The sequence below is a fragment of the Poecilia mexicana genome, unplaced genomic scaffold (genome assembly GCF_051168715.1).
Source record: "Poecilia mexicana isolate PSO_F unplaced genomic scaffold, ASM5116871v1 scaffold_20, whole genome shotgun sequence".
Taxonomy (NCBI): domain Eukaryota; kingdom Metazoa; phylum Chordata; class Actinopteri; order Cyprinodontiformes; family Poeciliidae; genus Poecilia; species Poecilia mexicana.
Genome location: NW_028263389.1, coordinates 17,974,611 through 17,988,757, shown reverse-complemented (window position 1 = coordinate 17,988,757; position 14,147 = coordinate 17,974,611). Strand labels below are relative to the sequence as shown.

The 14,147-nt window shown below is 37.4% G+C and overlaps 2 protein-coding genes across 2 annotated transcripts; one reads left to right on the top strand and one right to left on the bottom strand.

Moving 5' to 3' along the window:
• Nucleotides 1-4,374: 4,374 nt before the first annotated feature.
• On the bottom strand, nt 4,375-11,391 carry LOC106923814 (carbonic anhydrase 1-like). Its single transcript, XM_014997121.2, has 7 exons — nt 11,231-11,391; nt 10,770-10,967; nt 9,163-9,281; nt 7,833-7,925; nt 7,683-7,745; nt 7,449-7,604; nt 4,375-6,017 (listed from the first exon to the last, which is right to left on the bottom strand). Exons 1-7 carry the CDS (start codon nt 11,262-11,264, stop codon nt 5,898-5,900), a joined length of 783 nt encoding a protein of 260 aa, XP_014852607.2. The 5' UTR covers nt 11,265-11,391; the 3' UTR covers nt 4,375-5,897.
• Nucleotides 11,392-12,493: 1,102 nt separating this feature from the next.
• Nucleotides 12,494-14,147, top strand: rbis (ribosomal biogenesis factor). The gene is made up of 4 exons (XM_014997122.2): nt 12,494-12,592; nt 13,405-13,520; nt 13,648-13,764; nt 13,841-14,147. The coding sequence occupies exons 2-4, from the start codon at nt 13,410-13,412 to the stop codon at nt 13,907-13,909; spliced, it is 297 nt and encodes a 98-aa protein (XP_014852608.2). The 5' UTR covers nt 12,494-12,592; nt 13,405-13,409; the 3' UTR covers nt 13,910-14,147.

The window sequence follows — 14,147 nt, the reverse complement described above, 5'->3', positions numbered from 1 at the left end:
ACAAATGACAAATCTTTTATCCTGTCTCTAATGTCGTAAATGGATCTTCCTGTTTGGTCCTTATGCACAAAATGGCCACTGATGCATTTTAGGCTCGACTTTATGTTGGCCTGCCACGTGAAATCTCAATAAAATACATGTAAGTATCGTTTTAAACACTTATATAGCTTTAGTTTAGGGTTCATCTTCTCCTCTGTTGGTGTCACTTCCAAAGGATAATAATGGATCACGTGGAGACTTTAAAAATGTATTTTAAGTGATTTTTATGTCTTCTGAAAAGGATGCAGAGAAATTAACATCCACCTAAAATGAAAAGCACAAACTGTTCATGTCTATTAACCACATTTCATTTATTAATAAGCTGTTACTTAAATAAACATAGCTAAATAAAACAGTAATCCTGTTCTCGTAACTTGGAATAAACAGGAAAAATGCAGATGAAGGTTTAAGAAATGAGACTTTCTGGTTTTGTCTTTTATTTTAAACGGTAAAATAAGAGACAGTTTCTGTTTGAGATCTGAAATGATTTACAGATCCCATATCTACAAAAATCTATTGGCTTTTAAAAAATATTTTGTACTATAAAATTGCAGTTTTAATGAATAAAAAAGAGCATTTTGTTGTATAGCCCACTTTCACCTCGGTAGGATTGGTCCCAGTAAAAGTCGGCCATATCTGATGGACGCTCCTTCATGGTCTTTTGTAGAAAAATGCCTCCTTGTGTACCTCATAAAAAGTGAAGTTTCTGTTTAAATCCTGCATTATATTGCTAGAGGAAAAGATGAAGCATCCTGAAGGTTTTAGTTCCTGATTCAGTCACGTTGTAGAAGAAAAATCCCACTGCTGTCAGGACTGAAGCAGGATGTTTTAACGCTTGTTGCAGGAACACATCTTTAGAAGTTCATGTTTACATTAAGCTGTGATAAAGGCTGAAGGAAGGAAAATGTAGAGGAAATTTTGAAATATTTACACTGGCGACAATCTTTTTTCATTTTGACGCTTTGTGACGCATGGAAAGTTCCCAGGACTTTCTTTGAACTTAAGGCGACCAGATACTTGGAAATGTTTTCTGCTGAAGCAGAAATGAAATGAGAGTGTCACTCATTTCATATCAGATGGATCAAAAAGATTGTTTTCAAAAGTTGCAGCAGTAAAAACATTAATTAATGTTTTTTATTCTGCTACAGTTAAAAATCAATACCAAACCAAAAGTCCTCCATATGAACATTTTCCTCTTATTTTAAACAAAGATTATGGATGAATAATGTGTTTGATTAGTGGTATGCAGCCCTGCAGCGTATGGTGTAGATCCAATCAGTTTGTTAGAACCTGTTTCTGAATAGTGATGCCATAAAGATAAAAACACAAAATGCAGGTTGATGTCAAATGACGACTGGTTGTGCCTTAAAATAACGTCAATCCAGAGTTTACAAAAACATGCCGGTCTCCTACTTCTCTGTTCGTCTCTGTTTGTCGTGAAAATTGTTCACCAACTTTCTCTGTGCGTAAGAAACATGTTGGCCAGACAGAGCTAACTCTGATTCAGTTGTTCTTACCATCAGAGTTCAAATAGATGCATAAAAAAGCAACATGCAGTCATCTTCTTGTGTTTTTCTTTGTTGTATTTGGTAAAAATCTTGGCGTTTCAAACAGAACAATCAGATGGTTGTTGTAGTTTTATTTGTTCATTTGGGCTAAAGTGCTAAAGGAGCTAAAACACAAACATCTGGTCAACATGATGGCATCCGGTGGGACCTTTTCCTCCCGTCCGGCTGTCACAACAGCAAAGAACATGAAAGAGTGCAGCGCCAGTAAACCAACAAAGAGGTAGCACCAAAATAGCATCCGGGGTTAAAGGTCAGCAACGTCAGCTATTTAAATAATCCCAACACTGGAAGAAAATACAATTTGTTGGTTTTTGCTAGAAGTCCCCCCAGAAAACATTTTTGTTTTTGGTGAAGTAAAGCCTTAAATAAAGTAAATGTTTATTGAGGTGCCATAATCTCTCACAAACAGTTTTTAAATAAAATCAAACCAAAGAGCAGAGTATATTTATTCTGAAAAAAAGAACTCCCAACAAACAAACAAACAAAAACAAACCAACAAACCAAAACAAATCAATAAACTAAACAAACAAACAAACAAACAACAAACCAAAATAAAACAAATCAATAAACCAACCAACCAACCAACCAACCAACCAACCAACCAACCAAACAAACAAACAAACAAACAAACAAACAAACAAACAAACAAACAAACAAACAAACAAACAAACAAACAAACAAAACCAAACAAACAAAACCAAACAAACAAACAACGCTATGTGAATTCTCATAATCCTTTAAATTTGCATTTGGGAAGAAAACAAACTGGATGCTTGACGTGGGTTTGGTGACTATTTTGGTTGTATTTACCCAGAATGCCCTGCGTTGTAGTCCACTTCCTGCTTTTGGAGGGATCTCAGTACAACCCAATTTACTTTGTTGTTCAGTCAAACTAAGACCAGCTGTATTTGCCAAAAAGATATCTGTACATTGTGTTGACTTTGGTTTTCCAGAATTGTAATAGTAAAACATGTTGAAAATCGAATAACTTTTCCTTCCTTTTCAGAATTACGCACCAGTTCCTGTTGGTCTATCACAAAATACCAATTAAATACATCTCTGGAAACAATTAAGGGACCACCTGAAATGATCAATTTTTCCGATTCTGTTTTTTATAGGTTTATGTGTGAGTAAAATGAACATTGTTCTTCTATTCTATTAACAACTCAAAACATGTCTCCGTTATTTGCAGAAAATAAGAAATGGTCAAAATAAAGAAAAATATGCAGTGCTTTCAGACCTCAAATAACTAATAATATTAATAATATTCGTTTAGAAACAACAATACTAATGTTTTGACTCAGGAAGAGTTCAGCAGTCGGTATTTGGTGGAATAACCGGGAGGTTTTCAATGTTTTTTCCTGAGCTGTACCTTTATTGATGTAACGTGACAAAATGTGAAGGCGTGACAGGCGTTACCTCTACTCTCATCATTGTTTAAAAGTATTGCATTAAAAACAAAGCAGAGCACAGTTCCAGGAAAAAAAACCTATCAAACACATTTCTGGCAGGACATCTGATACTCCTGACTGAAACCAGTCTCTGGTTTAACTGGTTTTCCCTAAAAGTCAGTAAGGTGTAGGTCGCTGAATGACTCATCTCTTTTTTAGCATTTATTGAACTTTGTGCATCGCACCACTACTAATGGCATCTGGCCCCGAGCAAACTTTCCTCTCTTCTTTTGTTTTTATAGAGCTCTGTATCGACTCGACTGTGTTAATGAGACTGAGGCTTCACCACTCGATGGTAGTTATTTATATTGATCTTTCAGGATGACACACGTTTCATTTGTGCCACATTGCTGCTCTGTTTTGAACTCGGTCAAGTAAGGCCAACTTTTTCTGTAAAGAGACACAAAAAGTGCCATAAGAAGACAGAAAAGTGAAGTTGTTGGGTGACATTCCCACAGAATGTGAAGTGTAACGGCCGATTAATATCTGCAGTGATCTGACATAGAGATGTTACAAAAACCAGCAGCTCACGCATAACTATCGCAGACAAGTCAATGTCTGATCAGTGCTAACTCGACCAGTTTAATGGACAAAATATTCACTTTTTAGACTAGATATCGCTAATTAATAAACTCAGGGGCCATATTTCATTTAATGAGATACACAAAAATCATTAAAATGAGAAACATTCTGGTTTTAATGACTAGAGTTATAGGGTCTGTGTTGTATTTTTTCATTTAGCTCCAAGGCAAATTGTGTATTTAGGTGATCCAGGTGTCCGTAGCACAAAAACGTTATAGGCCACACATGTTGCAGTAAATAGAAGATAATAATGAATAATGATGGTCTCAAAGTATTTTTTGCTACCAAATTATTGGCTGATTCCTTATTAACAACTAACAAGAATGTAGCAAGTGGTTTCTGAATGGTAGGTTAAGAACAAAAAATATTTTTTTCCAGCAGCCATTGTACAGCGTACACAGAGGTAAAACCAGCTGTGCGAACTTGCTGGAGTTCAACTTTGGTTGCTAGGTAACGGAATGGGCTTCACTGAGGTTGCTAGGTGACCGCCAGTGACTGCTGACTTGCTACGCTACATTCCTGTTTATTTTCCAAGAAACAGAAAACAACTGGATGTTTCTTTTTTTAAAGCAGTAGAAACTCAAATGGAAGCATAAAAACATTTAAATTCTGAATTTTGATTGATGAGTCCCCTTTAAACCTTGAAGAATAATAAACTTTACTAATATATTACTGTAAACTATTCAAAAACAAAGCGCAAAACAAGCATAGACACAAAAAAGAGTGGACACAAGTTAATCATAAAATGTATTTATTCAACTATTAAATGTCTACACCCCAAAAAATAACATTACACACCTGGAACAGCCGCATTACTGATTCACATTTCTATTACATATCTCATTAAAATCTTTCTGCAGTAACAAATGCTGCACCCAGACGTCCTGAAGGGCGTTTTGTTAATCATTCTCCTGTAAAGGACACAAGGCTGACAGGATGTTCTTCTGTTTTGGCAGATTCCTCTCATGTTTTCCTCCCAGGACGGTTTCTTCATTGCTAGCCGCTGTGCTATATGGCCTTATGGCTGCAGTGCATCTATACCACTTTAGTACTCAACAGTTGTGTCAATTTGTTCTTTACTGCTATAATTATCAGGATTTAAGGAAAAAAAGAAGGTGATTTTTGCCACAATGCATTATTTAGGAATCACTTAAGGCTTAATTTTCATGAGGTGTCAGGATTTAAAATACAATTCATCATAAAAATAAAGAAAATAGACTAAAAATAACAGCTATTGTCATGGAGCTGTCAGCCCTTATGTACAATTTGAATCAATAAGGAGGTCAAAGCCTTCAGGCTGCATGTCTGCATGGGTCTGCATATGTGTGTGTGTGTATGTGTGTGTGTGTGCGTGTGTGTGAACCAGAGGGGGATTTTCTAAGTCAATCGCTTGCAGTGGAGGCGGCTGCAGCAGTTTGGTAAGCTGCTGCGTTGCAGAGGCTGGCTTGCAGTCAGAGATTACAGCTAGATTGGCAGCAGGAGTGTCCTCATGTCTGTGTGTCCACTTTTGGCACCTTGTAACTCACACATGGTGATATGGTGTTATCCGCACCCGCTAACTGGAGCTGTGCAGCCTGTGGTTTCTGCAGAGCGCCACTCTGGTGAAAATATTTAAGCCACCGTGACATGTTTGACTTTAAAGAGGCAGCATTGTGTAAAAATGTTGAGCTTTACATCATGTTATAATGCTAATCCCTCATCAAAAACATAACTGGAGTGTTGGTCTGACTATTTCATGCGTATCTGAGGAATATTTTTTATCTCCTCAGGCAGACATTTTGGGTGCAGAAACGCCTGGGGGAACTGAGAGGAGACTAATGTCAGCAGAAATCAGCAGCTGCGCTGAGCTCATAATACAAACTATTTCTCAGTGAAATGCTGGTAAAAATGTTGCTCTACAGGCTTAATGGAAAAACTTTGTTGTGATGACTTCCTGAAGGCGGAGTTTCCAGAAGAGCAGGAGCTTCTTAAAGAGACAGAAGCCCAATTCCAAGGTGTTAAATTGCAAACTCAAATCTCTTTTCTCGACAGCATTTTATGGCACTATGTGTCCTGAAAGTACATAATCCTGCCCCTTTAAAAACAAACTTTAACAGGCCATGCTTCTTGGATCCAGAAATAAATACAGCGGTTTTACAGGAGTTTGAGTTTTAGAGCTGGATGGAGAGAGATATGTCTTTTTCCTATGGTTTGCAGCAAAGAAAGGTATTTCTGAAAGGGGGAAGGGAGGACAAGGGGCAGAAGAGGGGGATGGGAACTACTGGAAGGAAGCACGGACAGTGCGGCCTTTGAGTGGCTGCGGAGGGCGGTAGTTGTCCACCATGCAGCATTCAGCCTCGCCCTCACCGGAGAAGAGGAGGCTGCGAAACTTGGCCATCTGTAAAACAGGAGAAGAAAAGTAGTCAGAGCAGCCCACCTGTGATTTATTATAACTCTGATTTAATCCCAGAGACGCTGCACACAGTTCACTGGAGCAGATTACTATAATTTAAATCAGCTGCAAATCTACTTTCCCAAATTAGAGGACTGGTAGCTCATCAAATCTGCAGTAAAACCCCCCAAAAAGGTAATTTCCAGCAGTTAAATAATGGTTTTTGGGCAAAAGGAAAAGTTTAAAATAATGAAATCATATAAGTTTTCTGGAACATTTTATGTTGGTTTTAAGAAAGATATTCTTGGTTATCTTAAATCTTGAGCACATAAATGTCAAACCTTTTAAATTATTAATGAAATGGAACAAAAAATAAAAATAAACAGAAGTAACATTGATTTACCAGGCAACATAGGCTTCCTAAGCCACTGATTAGCATATAAATGTTACATTTTCCATTGATTTTTGTAATCAAAATACTTTAAAATAATAGCTAACAGCTAATCTGCTAAATTTGGGTTAGCAGTTAGCTCTCCAGCTTCCAAAAACCCCTAATTAGCATATAAATGTTACATTTTGTATTGATTTTATAATAAAAAATGCATTAAAACAATAAGTTAGCTTTCCAAAGTAATCAAAAAAGATAATTTTTTTAATTTAATCTGACCCATCTCTATCTATTCTGAAAATATTTAAGTATTTTTGCAGCAAAGCTGCTACAATCTAACAAATCAGTTGCAACATGATTGTGTCAGTTAATAATTTACACACTCCTTCAAAAAGCTTCCGCTACATGAGGGAGTTAGTTGTTTTTTTGTTTTACAGCTTTGACCAAATAATTTAGGTGATAGTTTCAATCCCTTGTAATCAGCTGATAGATTATTGATGGGTAATAACTTACTTGCTTGTAAATGTTAGGCCAAGTCTGAAAGGGCACTGAGTCGAAAGGTTATCCTGCACCAGGAAATACAACTTGTGCATGCAGTGTTAGTTTTCACAGGGCTAAGGGACTTGAGCTGCAGAGTCTAACGTCTGCTGCGTTTGGTGTTTTTGGACAGACACAAATTATATTTTCTGTAAAAGCTGCAGAATCATGCTCTAAGTAGATCAAAGTCCCTTCAGTTTCAGACTTTCATGTGTGGGTTGAATATTTCCTGCTGACTCCCCACACATTCACTCGCACATTGTGGTAAGCCAGTAACGTCTGTGTGAACTCTCGCTTGAACTCTTTCTCTCGGTCGGCAGTGTCATTTTTTTCTCATTTGAGACTAAAATGGAGGGCGCTGTATTGCATTTCTTCCCCCTACAAGAGGTTTGTTCTTCTGGTTTTAGGAATGCCAGCAACACCAACAATTATGCCCTTGATTCAGGTCGTGGCAAAAAGGAGAAGCTTTGCTCACAGAGCCGTGGAAGAACGGGCTCTTTAATTAGAAATACCTGCTCAGAGCTGACGCTGATTGGCTCTTTGCAGACGATCCAAGTGACGCTTTCCAGCAGAGGGGGCGTGGTCAGAGAGCCCTCGTACGTCCAGTAGTCCAGGCAACCAGGCAGCAACGTCTCAGGGTTGAAGTCAGCGAAGGAACATTGGCTGTCCTGAAAGTGCATGACAGAAAAGTCAATAAATTCATTGATTTTCAGAGGATGAACAAGAGTGGTTCTGTAGCTACGTACTTTGGTCTTGATTGAGTCAAACTCGTCAATAAGTTTCTGGAGATTAGGGTTTTCTTCACCAATCTGAAAGACAGGAAATAATAAAATACCAGAGTGAGTTTTTCTGAGGTGTTGAGGTCACACTGAATGACTTCAGCCAATAATGCTTACCTTCAGGAAGACTCCAACTACAGCAAGGCCGTCAGGTTGACTGGCGGCTTCCCCAAAGTTTGCATATTTAGTGTTCCAGTGCACCAGATGGAGCTGGAAATAAATTAGTACAATGATGTTTTTATTTAAGAACACAAAATAATGACTTTTAAGATGTTTCTGTGCCCCAGATTTTATGGAAATGACAGTCAATCTCATTAGTTGTCTTGGAAAATAGAGGAGTTATCGTTCACTTCCTGTCCAAATGCTACGGATACTCCTTTCCTGATCACACTGGATCAATTTCTAACTGGATTTTACTGGGTTGTTTTGTAATTAAGGAATCAATTTGGTCTGTTAGCATTTTATAAAATAACACCAACATGGTTTTTAAAGAGTGAATAGTGCAGATTTGGATCTCATTGTGGTAAAACTACTGAAAATGAAACATTTTTGTCCGTAAATGATTTTAATATAATATCTAAAGCTTTAAAAGCATCTATTATCTGAAAAAGGTGAAGTATTTGCAGTCAGGGAAGTATTTCTACAGAAACTGATGATAATTTATGCAGGAAATTAGTCTGCTCCGTGAGGCAGAAGTTCGGTTGCTTGGAAACTGCAGTTCAGAGGAGGAGCTGCACCTCGAGGGCGGAGCTACGTCCACCCAGGAGTTTTGCACAGCTGCCATGGGAGCTTAAATGTGCAGTATGGAACTTTTACATGTAAAAAAGGTGTGTCTTTTTTTACATATTTGTTGAAACTGTCAAACTGTTATGACATTATGGTATGAGACAAATAATCTCTGAAAAATTTGAACTCATCTGCTTTCCCCTGGCCAACCAATCAGAGCCAGGGGGCGGGTCTTAGCACTCTCAACCAACCACAGTCTTGTGTGGCACTGCTCTCTACCATAGCCTGTTGTGAATGCTAGCATGCTTTCCTGAAACAGTAAGTTGTTTCTCCGTCATTAGGACATGTAGAAGCGAGTACATGAGGAAGATTGACAGTGATAAGACCCGCCTCCTGGCTCTGATTGGTTGGTTTTGGTTGGGAATGGAAGTGGAGGAGCTCCATCTTTTCACACAGTATACTATCAGAACATGGTGACAGTTTTCACAAATATGTAAAAAACATATTTTTTTAATAAAAGTTATACACTGCACCTTTAAAGGATTTTGCAAACATGCATGAAAGAATCAAAGCAACACTCCAGGCGTGTTTTTGATGAGATTAAAATTTACATTTTATCATGATGTAAAGTTTACTTTAACTGGCAGAATCTGGAATGGCACCCTTTTAGTTTTTAACCTCAATCTTTTGTAATGTGATATTTTTATAACAGCATTCTTACTTCAGCCGGGTATTTGGTCCCGGCCACAGTATGTTCAGAGCCGTGGTCATCTGAAGACCCCCAGTGAAAATGAAACTGTTTCAGTCTGTGGTTAAATAAGACCGGTCCGTCTTTCAGAGCTGCGGAGAGGACAAAGAAAAAAAAAAAGGAAATACTCCTCAGTCAAGTCAGCCTACACTAAGCATGAGTCAGCCACAGTGCGGGTTTGAATGTTGCACTTTGGTAGGTGAAACACAAACACACTGCAAAGGAAATACGTCCTTGAACGAAGATTATAAAGAGCAACATAAATAAGACAAGATCTGAACTTCCTTCTTGATGAAACAGACTCAGTTCCTGTTGTGTAACAACTCAGCAAACTGATGTCCAGAATACAGTCCAAGTTGCATAATCTATTTACTCACTGAATACAAAGCAGTGGAAATAATTGAGATGCTCAAAACATTTAGCAGTAGTGACTCTTTGTTAAACAGAGACAGTCGACATGTTTCATGTTTTCCACGGGTACATATGATGCATAATCACATCCTGCAGACAAATGGAGGCTTCGTTTAGAAGAAAAGGAAGAAGATGAGCAATCCAGGTTAACAACACAGAAATTACACTCTAATCTCAATTATATGTGTAAATTAATTCAGAAAAATTGCAAACCAAGAAAACAAGGCAGCCATAGATTGTGTTCTTCTTGCAGAAAAACCACCAACCCCCAACTTGTTTTTCTCTCTCCACTTTTTCACAATTGACCTCGCTGCCAGCTTTAAAGTTGCCATGGGAAACGGTTTCCAGGGGCTTTCTATTGCAGGGTCTGCATGCTTTTCTTTTCATTTACAATTCAATATAAACAAGAAAGTTTAAATTAAAATCTATTTACAGGATTGTAAAATAGCCAGTAAAACCTGTTCAACCATTGGTGGAAATCCTGAAAATCATTATTAATTCACTTGTTTTTGATCTTAACCATGTAACTCCAAATGTATAAGTTCTGGTTCCCATATTTCTATGAGAAGATCTAAGGCCAGGATAATGGGAAGCTACAAAGTCAACAAATAGAAAATAAAATATAAATACCAATTATATATGTATACAGATAGAGAAAGAAAAGCGATGTGAGATACCTGAAGTTGTTTTGGTTATCCGGCATGTTATTTTAATTTACAGAATAAATTTTGGTTTGGTTTGTAAATTACAATTATCATATTAGTTATACAAAAATGAAGAAATCCAGGTAGTATTTAAAATATTGTTTGATTAAAGACAATTTGTTTGAAACTTTAGTCACTTCAGTCCTTTCAGAGGCAAGAATAAAAGTTCATAATCAACGCACAAATCTTTATAAATCACTTACACTTACAGCACACCATGATCTGGAAAATAAAATCTTATCTGCAGCCAATAATCTATACGACCGTTTTGTATCGGTTTGATTTGATATATTTCTATATAACTGGATGTAAATTACATCTGATTGTCTTGTAAAGCCCCTTAAGATTATCTTGTTGAATCAAATTAACACGAATTAGGCTGGAACGTGGAAATCTTAAGTAACAGGAGGAATATTGCCCCGTTGACCTTAATAATCCACGCAGTATTCAGAAGTGGACACTAACTTGAGCTGTCGATGTCGTCTAGGAAGGTCACTTGGAAGGAATGGCCGTTGTTGAGGATCTCCAGGCAGGTGGACGGGTCATACTTCAGGACGAGCGGCTTCAGCGCCGGGTCGTATGAAGCGTCACCCGGAACGATGTCGATGGGAGACTGGCGGGGTCCGTTCGCGATTGGGAAGCTGTCAGCCCATTTGTCGGGTCCTGGATATCATGTGCATAGTAAAGAAAATAAAATAATAATTAATCGGATTAATTTCTTTAAACTTTGTGTGTATAAAATGCATTTTGGGGAGGAATCTGTGCGTAAAATTCCCCAAAACGCATTAGTCATATTCTGATGACACAAAAATCTCTGCAGAGATCAGAGGATGCGCATTATGCTTTAATTTATTCAGCACCCTTCTCGTTCCTATGACTGGTTCTAATATTAATTTAATTACTGCACCATCCAAACAGCGCCTCACCGGTATGCGCTCCGTATCCCCAAGCGTGAGACATTGCTAATGTGTTTTCTGCAGAGGCTGTGTAATCTCCCAGCGCAGAACAGAGCAATGCAGTGCAGAGCTGCCAGTGTCCTCCACCTGACAGCTGCCGAGCTTATATAGCCTGTGCGCGGCGCGTCTGCCAGGCTGGTGGTGGCCACATGATGCCCGCGAATAGTGACCGCGGGAGGAGTTTAGACGCGCTGAAGCGACGCTCCGTATCAATCCAAGGCTCCAAATTCCTCATCCATGCCGGAGAAACATGCAGATTGATGCGCTTTCGGTTTTCATCTAACGGATTTTGCTGCGTATTACGCAATGATGTGACGCAGTACAGGGTGGCGGCGCAAGGTGAAACCGGACTTCAATTATACCAGTAATTTTCACAAAAGCTAAAAGAAAAATTGCTATAAAGGAAGAAGATTGTTTTTAACTTATTTTTTGTTGCAATCTATAATCAATCTCAGATTGTTAATACCTTCATTTGATAATAAAGTCATAAGTTATTACACGAGCTCAACAAAATTACATTAAAACGGAAAACATGCATTTTTTTTACCTCCATATATTTATAACACTAAGTGCACATTAAATATGACAACCCAATGAAATAATTTCAGATAATTATTTATTCAGTCTCATTGGGAATTTCCACAGACCTTGTCGATTATTATTTGCAGCCCAGTGGCAACTACTGCTCAGTGCAGCATGACATAATGAGGTTTGCATCGCAGTGCTGCGTGAAGATCGTGCAAATTGGAGGGAAGGGGTAATTAATTGTGTAATGGAACCATCTGGTGGTGCTAAACAGAACTGCAAGAGTTTTAGTACACCAGAACAACAAAATTGTATGTATTTTATAGGGTTTTTATGTGGTATACCAACACAAAGTATTGCTTTAATAGTTTATACAAATAGCAATCTTAAAACGATGGAGTGGATTTGCATTCAGTGAATAAACTACCTTTTTAGTTAACTGTTGCAAGTCTTTTTGGATAGATTTGTACATACAGACACCAGATTATTTGACCAAACTTAGGAAACAGAGTTGTGAGATATTCAAAGTTTGCATTACTGTTTTACAACCTAATCCTGTTTTACACTTCTATAATATAATATAATATAATATAATATAATATAATATAATATAATATAATATAATATAATATAATATAATATAGAGAGGTTAAAGCTTCCCTTAAACCCACCTGACCAAGATGGCGCCCTCATTGACGGGTTTCACAATACCAGTCATTTTATCGCGTCGTCGCACGCAAGTGACGTAACCGGCAGGGCACGTTTGTAGCACATGAATTCACAAACATTGCTCCTCATATGAAAAAGGTATGTAAACTTTTATTTAGTGCTTCTATTTTCTGATTTCGATTTTTGGCTCCGACTTAGCTTCTCTATGGCTGTTAGCATGTTTGGCTAAAATGTACGTTGTGACGCTGCATTTGTTTACAACGTGGAAAGTGAACAGCTGACAATAACGAGTTCGATATTAGTTAAAGAGCACATTGTATGAAAGGCTAATTGTTCTAGAAGCGCATTTATCAACTATTAAAACAATATTAGAGAACATAAACATCTAACGGAACGTGAGCTGACCTATTTTAGTAGTTTAATGCAACTACAAAAACAAGCTTTAAAAACAACTAGTAGCTTAGTATTTCACAGCGTTTTGTTTAAATAAACGCTTCCAACATTTAGAATATAAAATGATTGTTATACAGATTTACTGTACTTCAGGAAATAAATCTGTAAAATAAAGACATCTGCTTTATTTTTTAAAATTTGGGTTCGTGAATACAGTTTAACTACCAGAATAAGAGAGATAATTATTACTTTCTTTTAAATCAGAAGTTTGCATACACTAAGACTGGTTGGGAAAATCCTGGATGATGATGATGATGATGTCAAAGCGTTAGAAGCTTCTCAAAGGTTAATTAACAATAAAATAAATAATGTGATACCTGAATTTGCTATTTAATATTTTTAAACAGTTACATGCAAGTATGAACAATATAAGAATGTGAGAAGACATTTTTAGGATGCTGGAAAGACAGTGTTATCCACACTGAGACTAGTTTTGTTCTGAAATAGTCTGTTTTTTCTTTAAAATTTCTCTGTTGCTGTTTTTCCATTTCCTTCAGGTAACATGGCGAAGAATAAACAGAAAGGAAAGAAGCAGAAGAGTGTTTTCCAAGTAGCAAACAGGCATCTGAAGATGAAGAACAAAGCAAAACCTGTCACAACATCTCTAAAAAATGTGAGATTTTACCCTTCCCGCCTTAAATTATGCACATGTATTATCCATCCCCTCCATATATCTTATATATATCCAATTCAGTGTAGCGTTTACAACTGCTGCTTCGGTGTGTGTTGTGTTTGGACAGATCAATGCAATGAAAAATGAGAAGGTTGAAAACCTAAACCAGGTATTTACGGAGGTGCAGAGGGATGTGAAGAGCATTTCCAAAGGTGTTGCGCCGCAAACAAAGAAAAAAACACAGGTAGAGGACGAAACTGTTCAATACTTTAGATACTTTTATGACACAGATAATAACACATATGTTTGGGCTTTTTTAGGGTCCGAAAGAACCACCAAAGGAACCGGTAAATGTTGACAATGCTGCTCAGCTTTTCTCTCAGCTTTAATGGATCGATCCTGATGACTGATTCACATTTTTTCTGATGGACATTAAATGTCAAAAAGAGGAATGCAGATTTTCCTACAGCACCAGCATGTTGTTTAATCCTTCGCTGCAACTGAAGAAGTTTGTATATTGGCGGCAAAAAAATGAGACTGTCAACAATGAATCTTCTGTTTTTGTTCTTGACTATTTTTTCTACGTTTGCACAGATTAATAAAACAAAAAAGGAAATTTAAACAAAA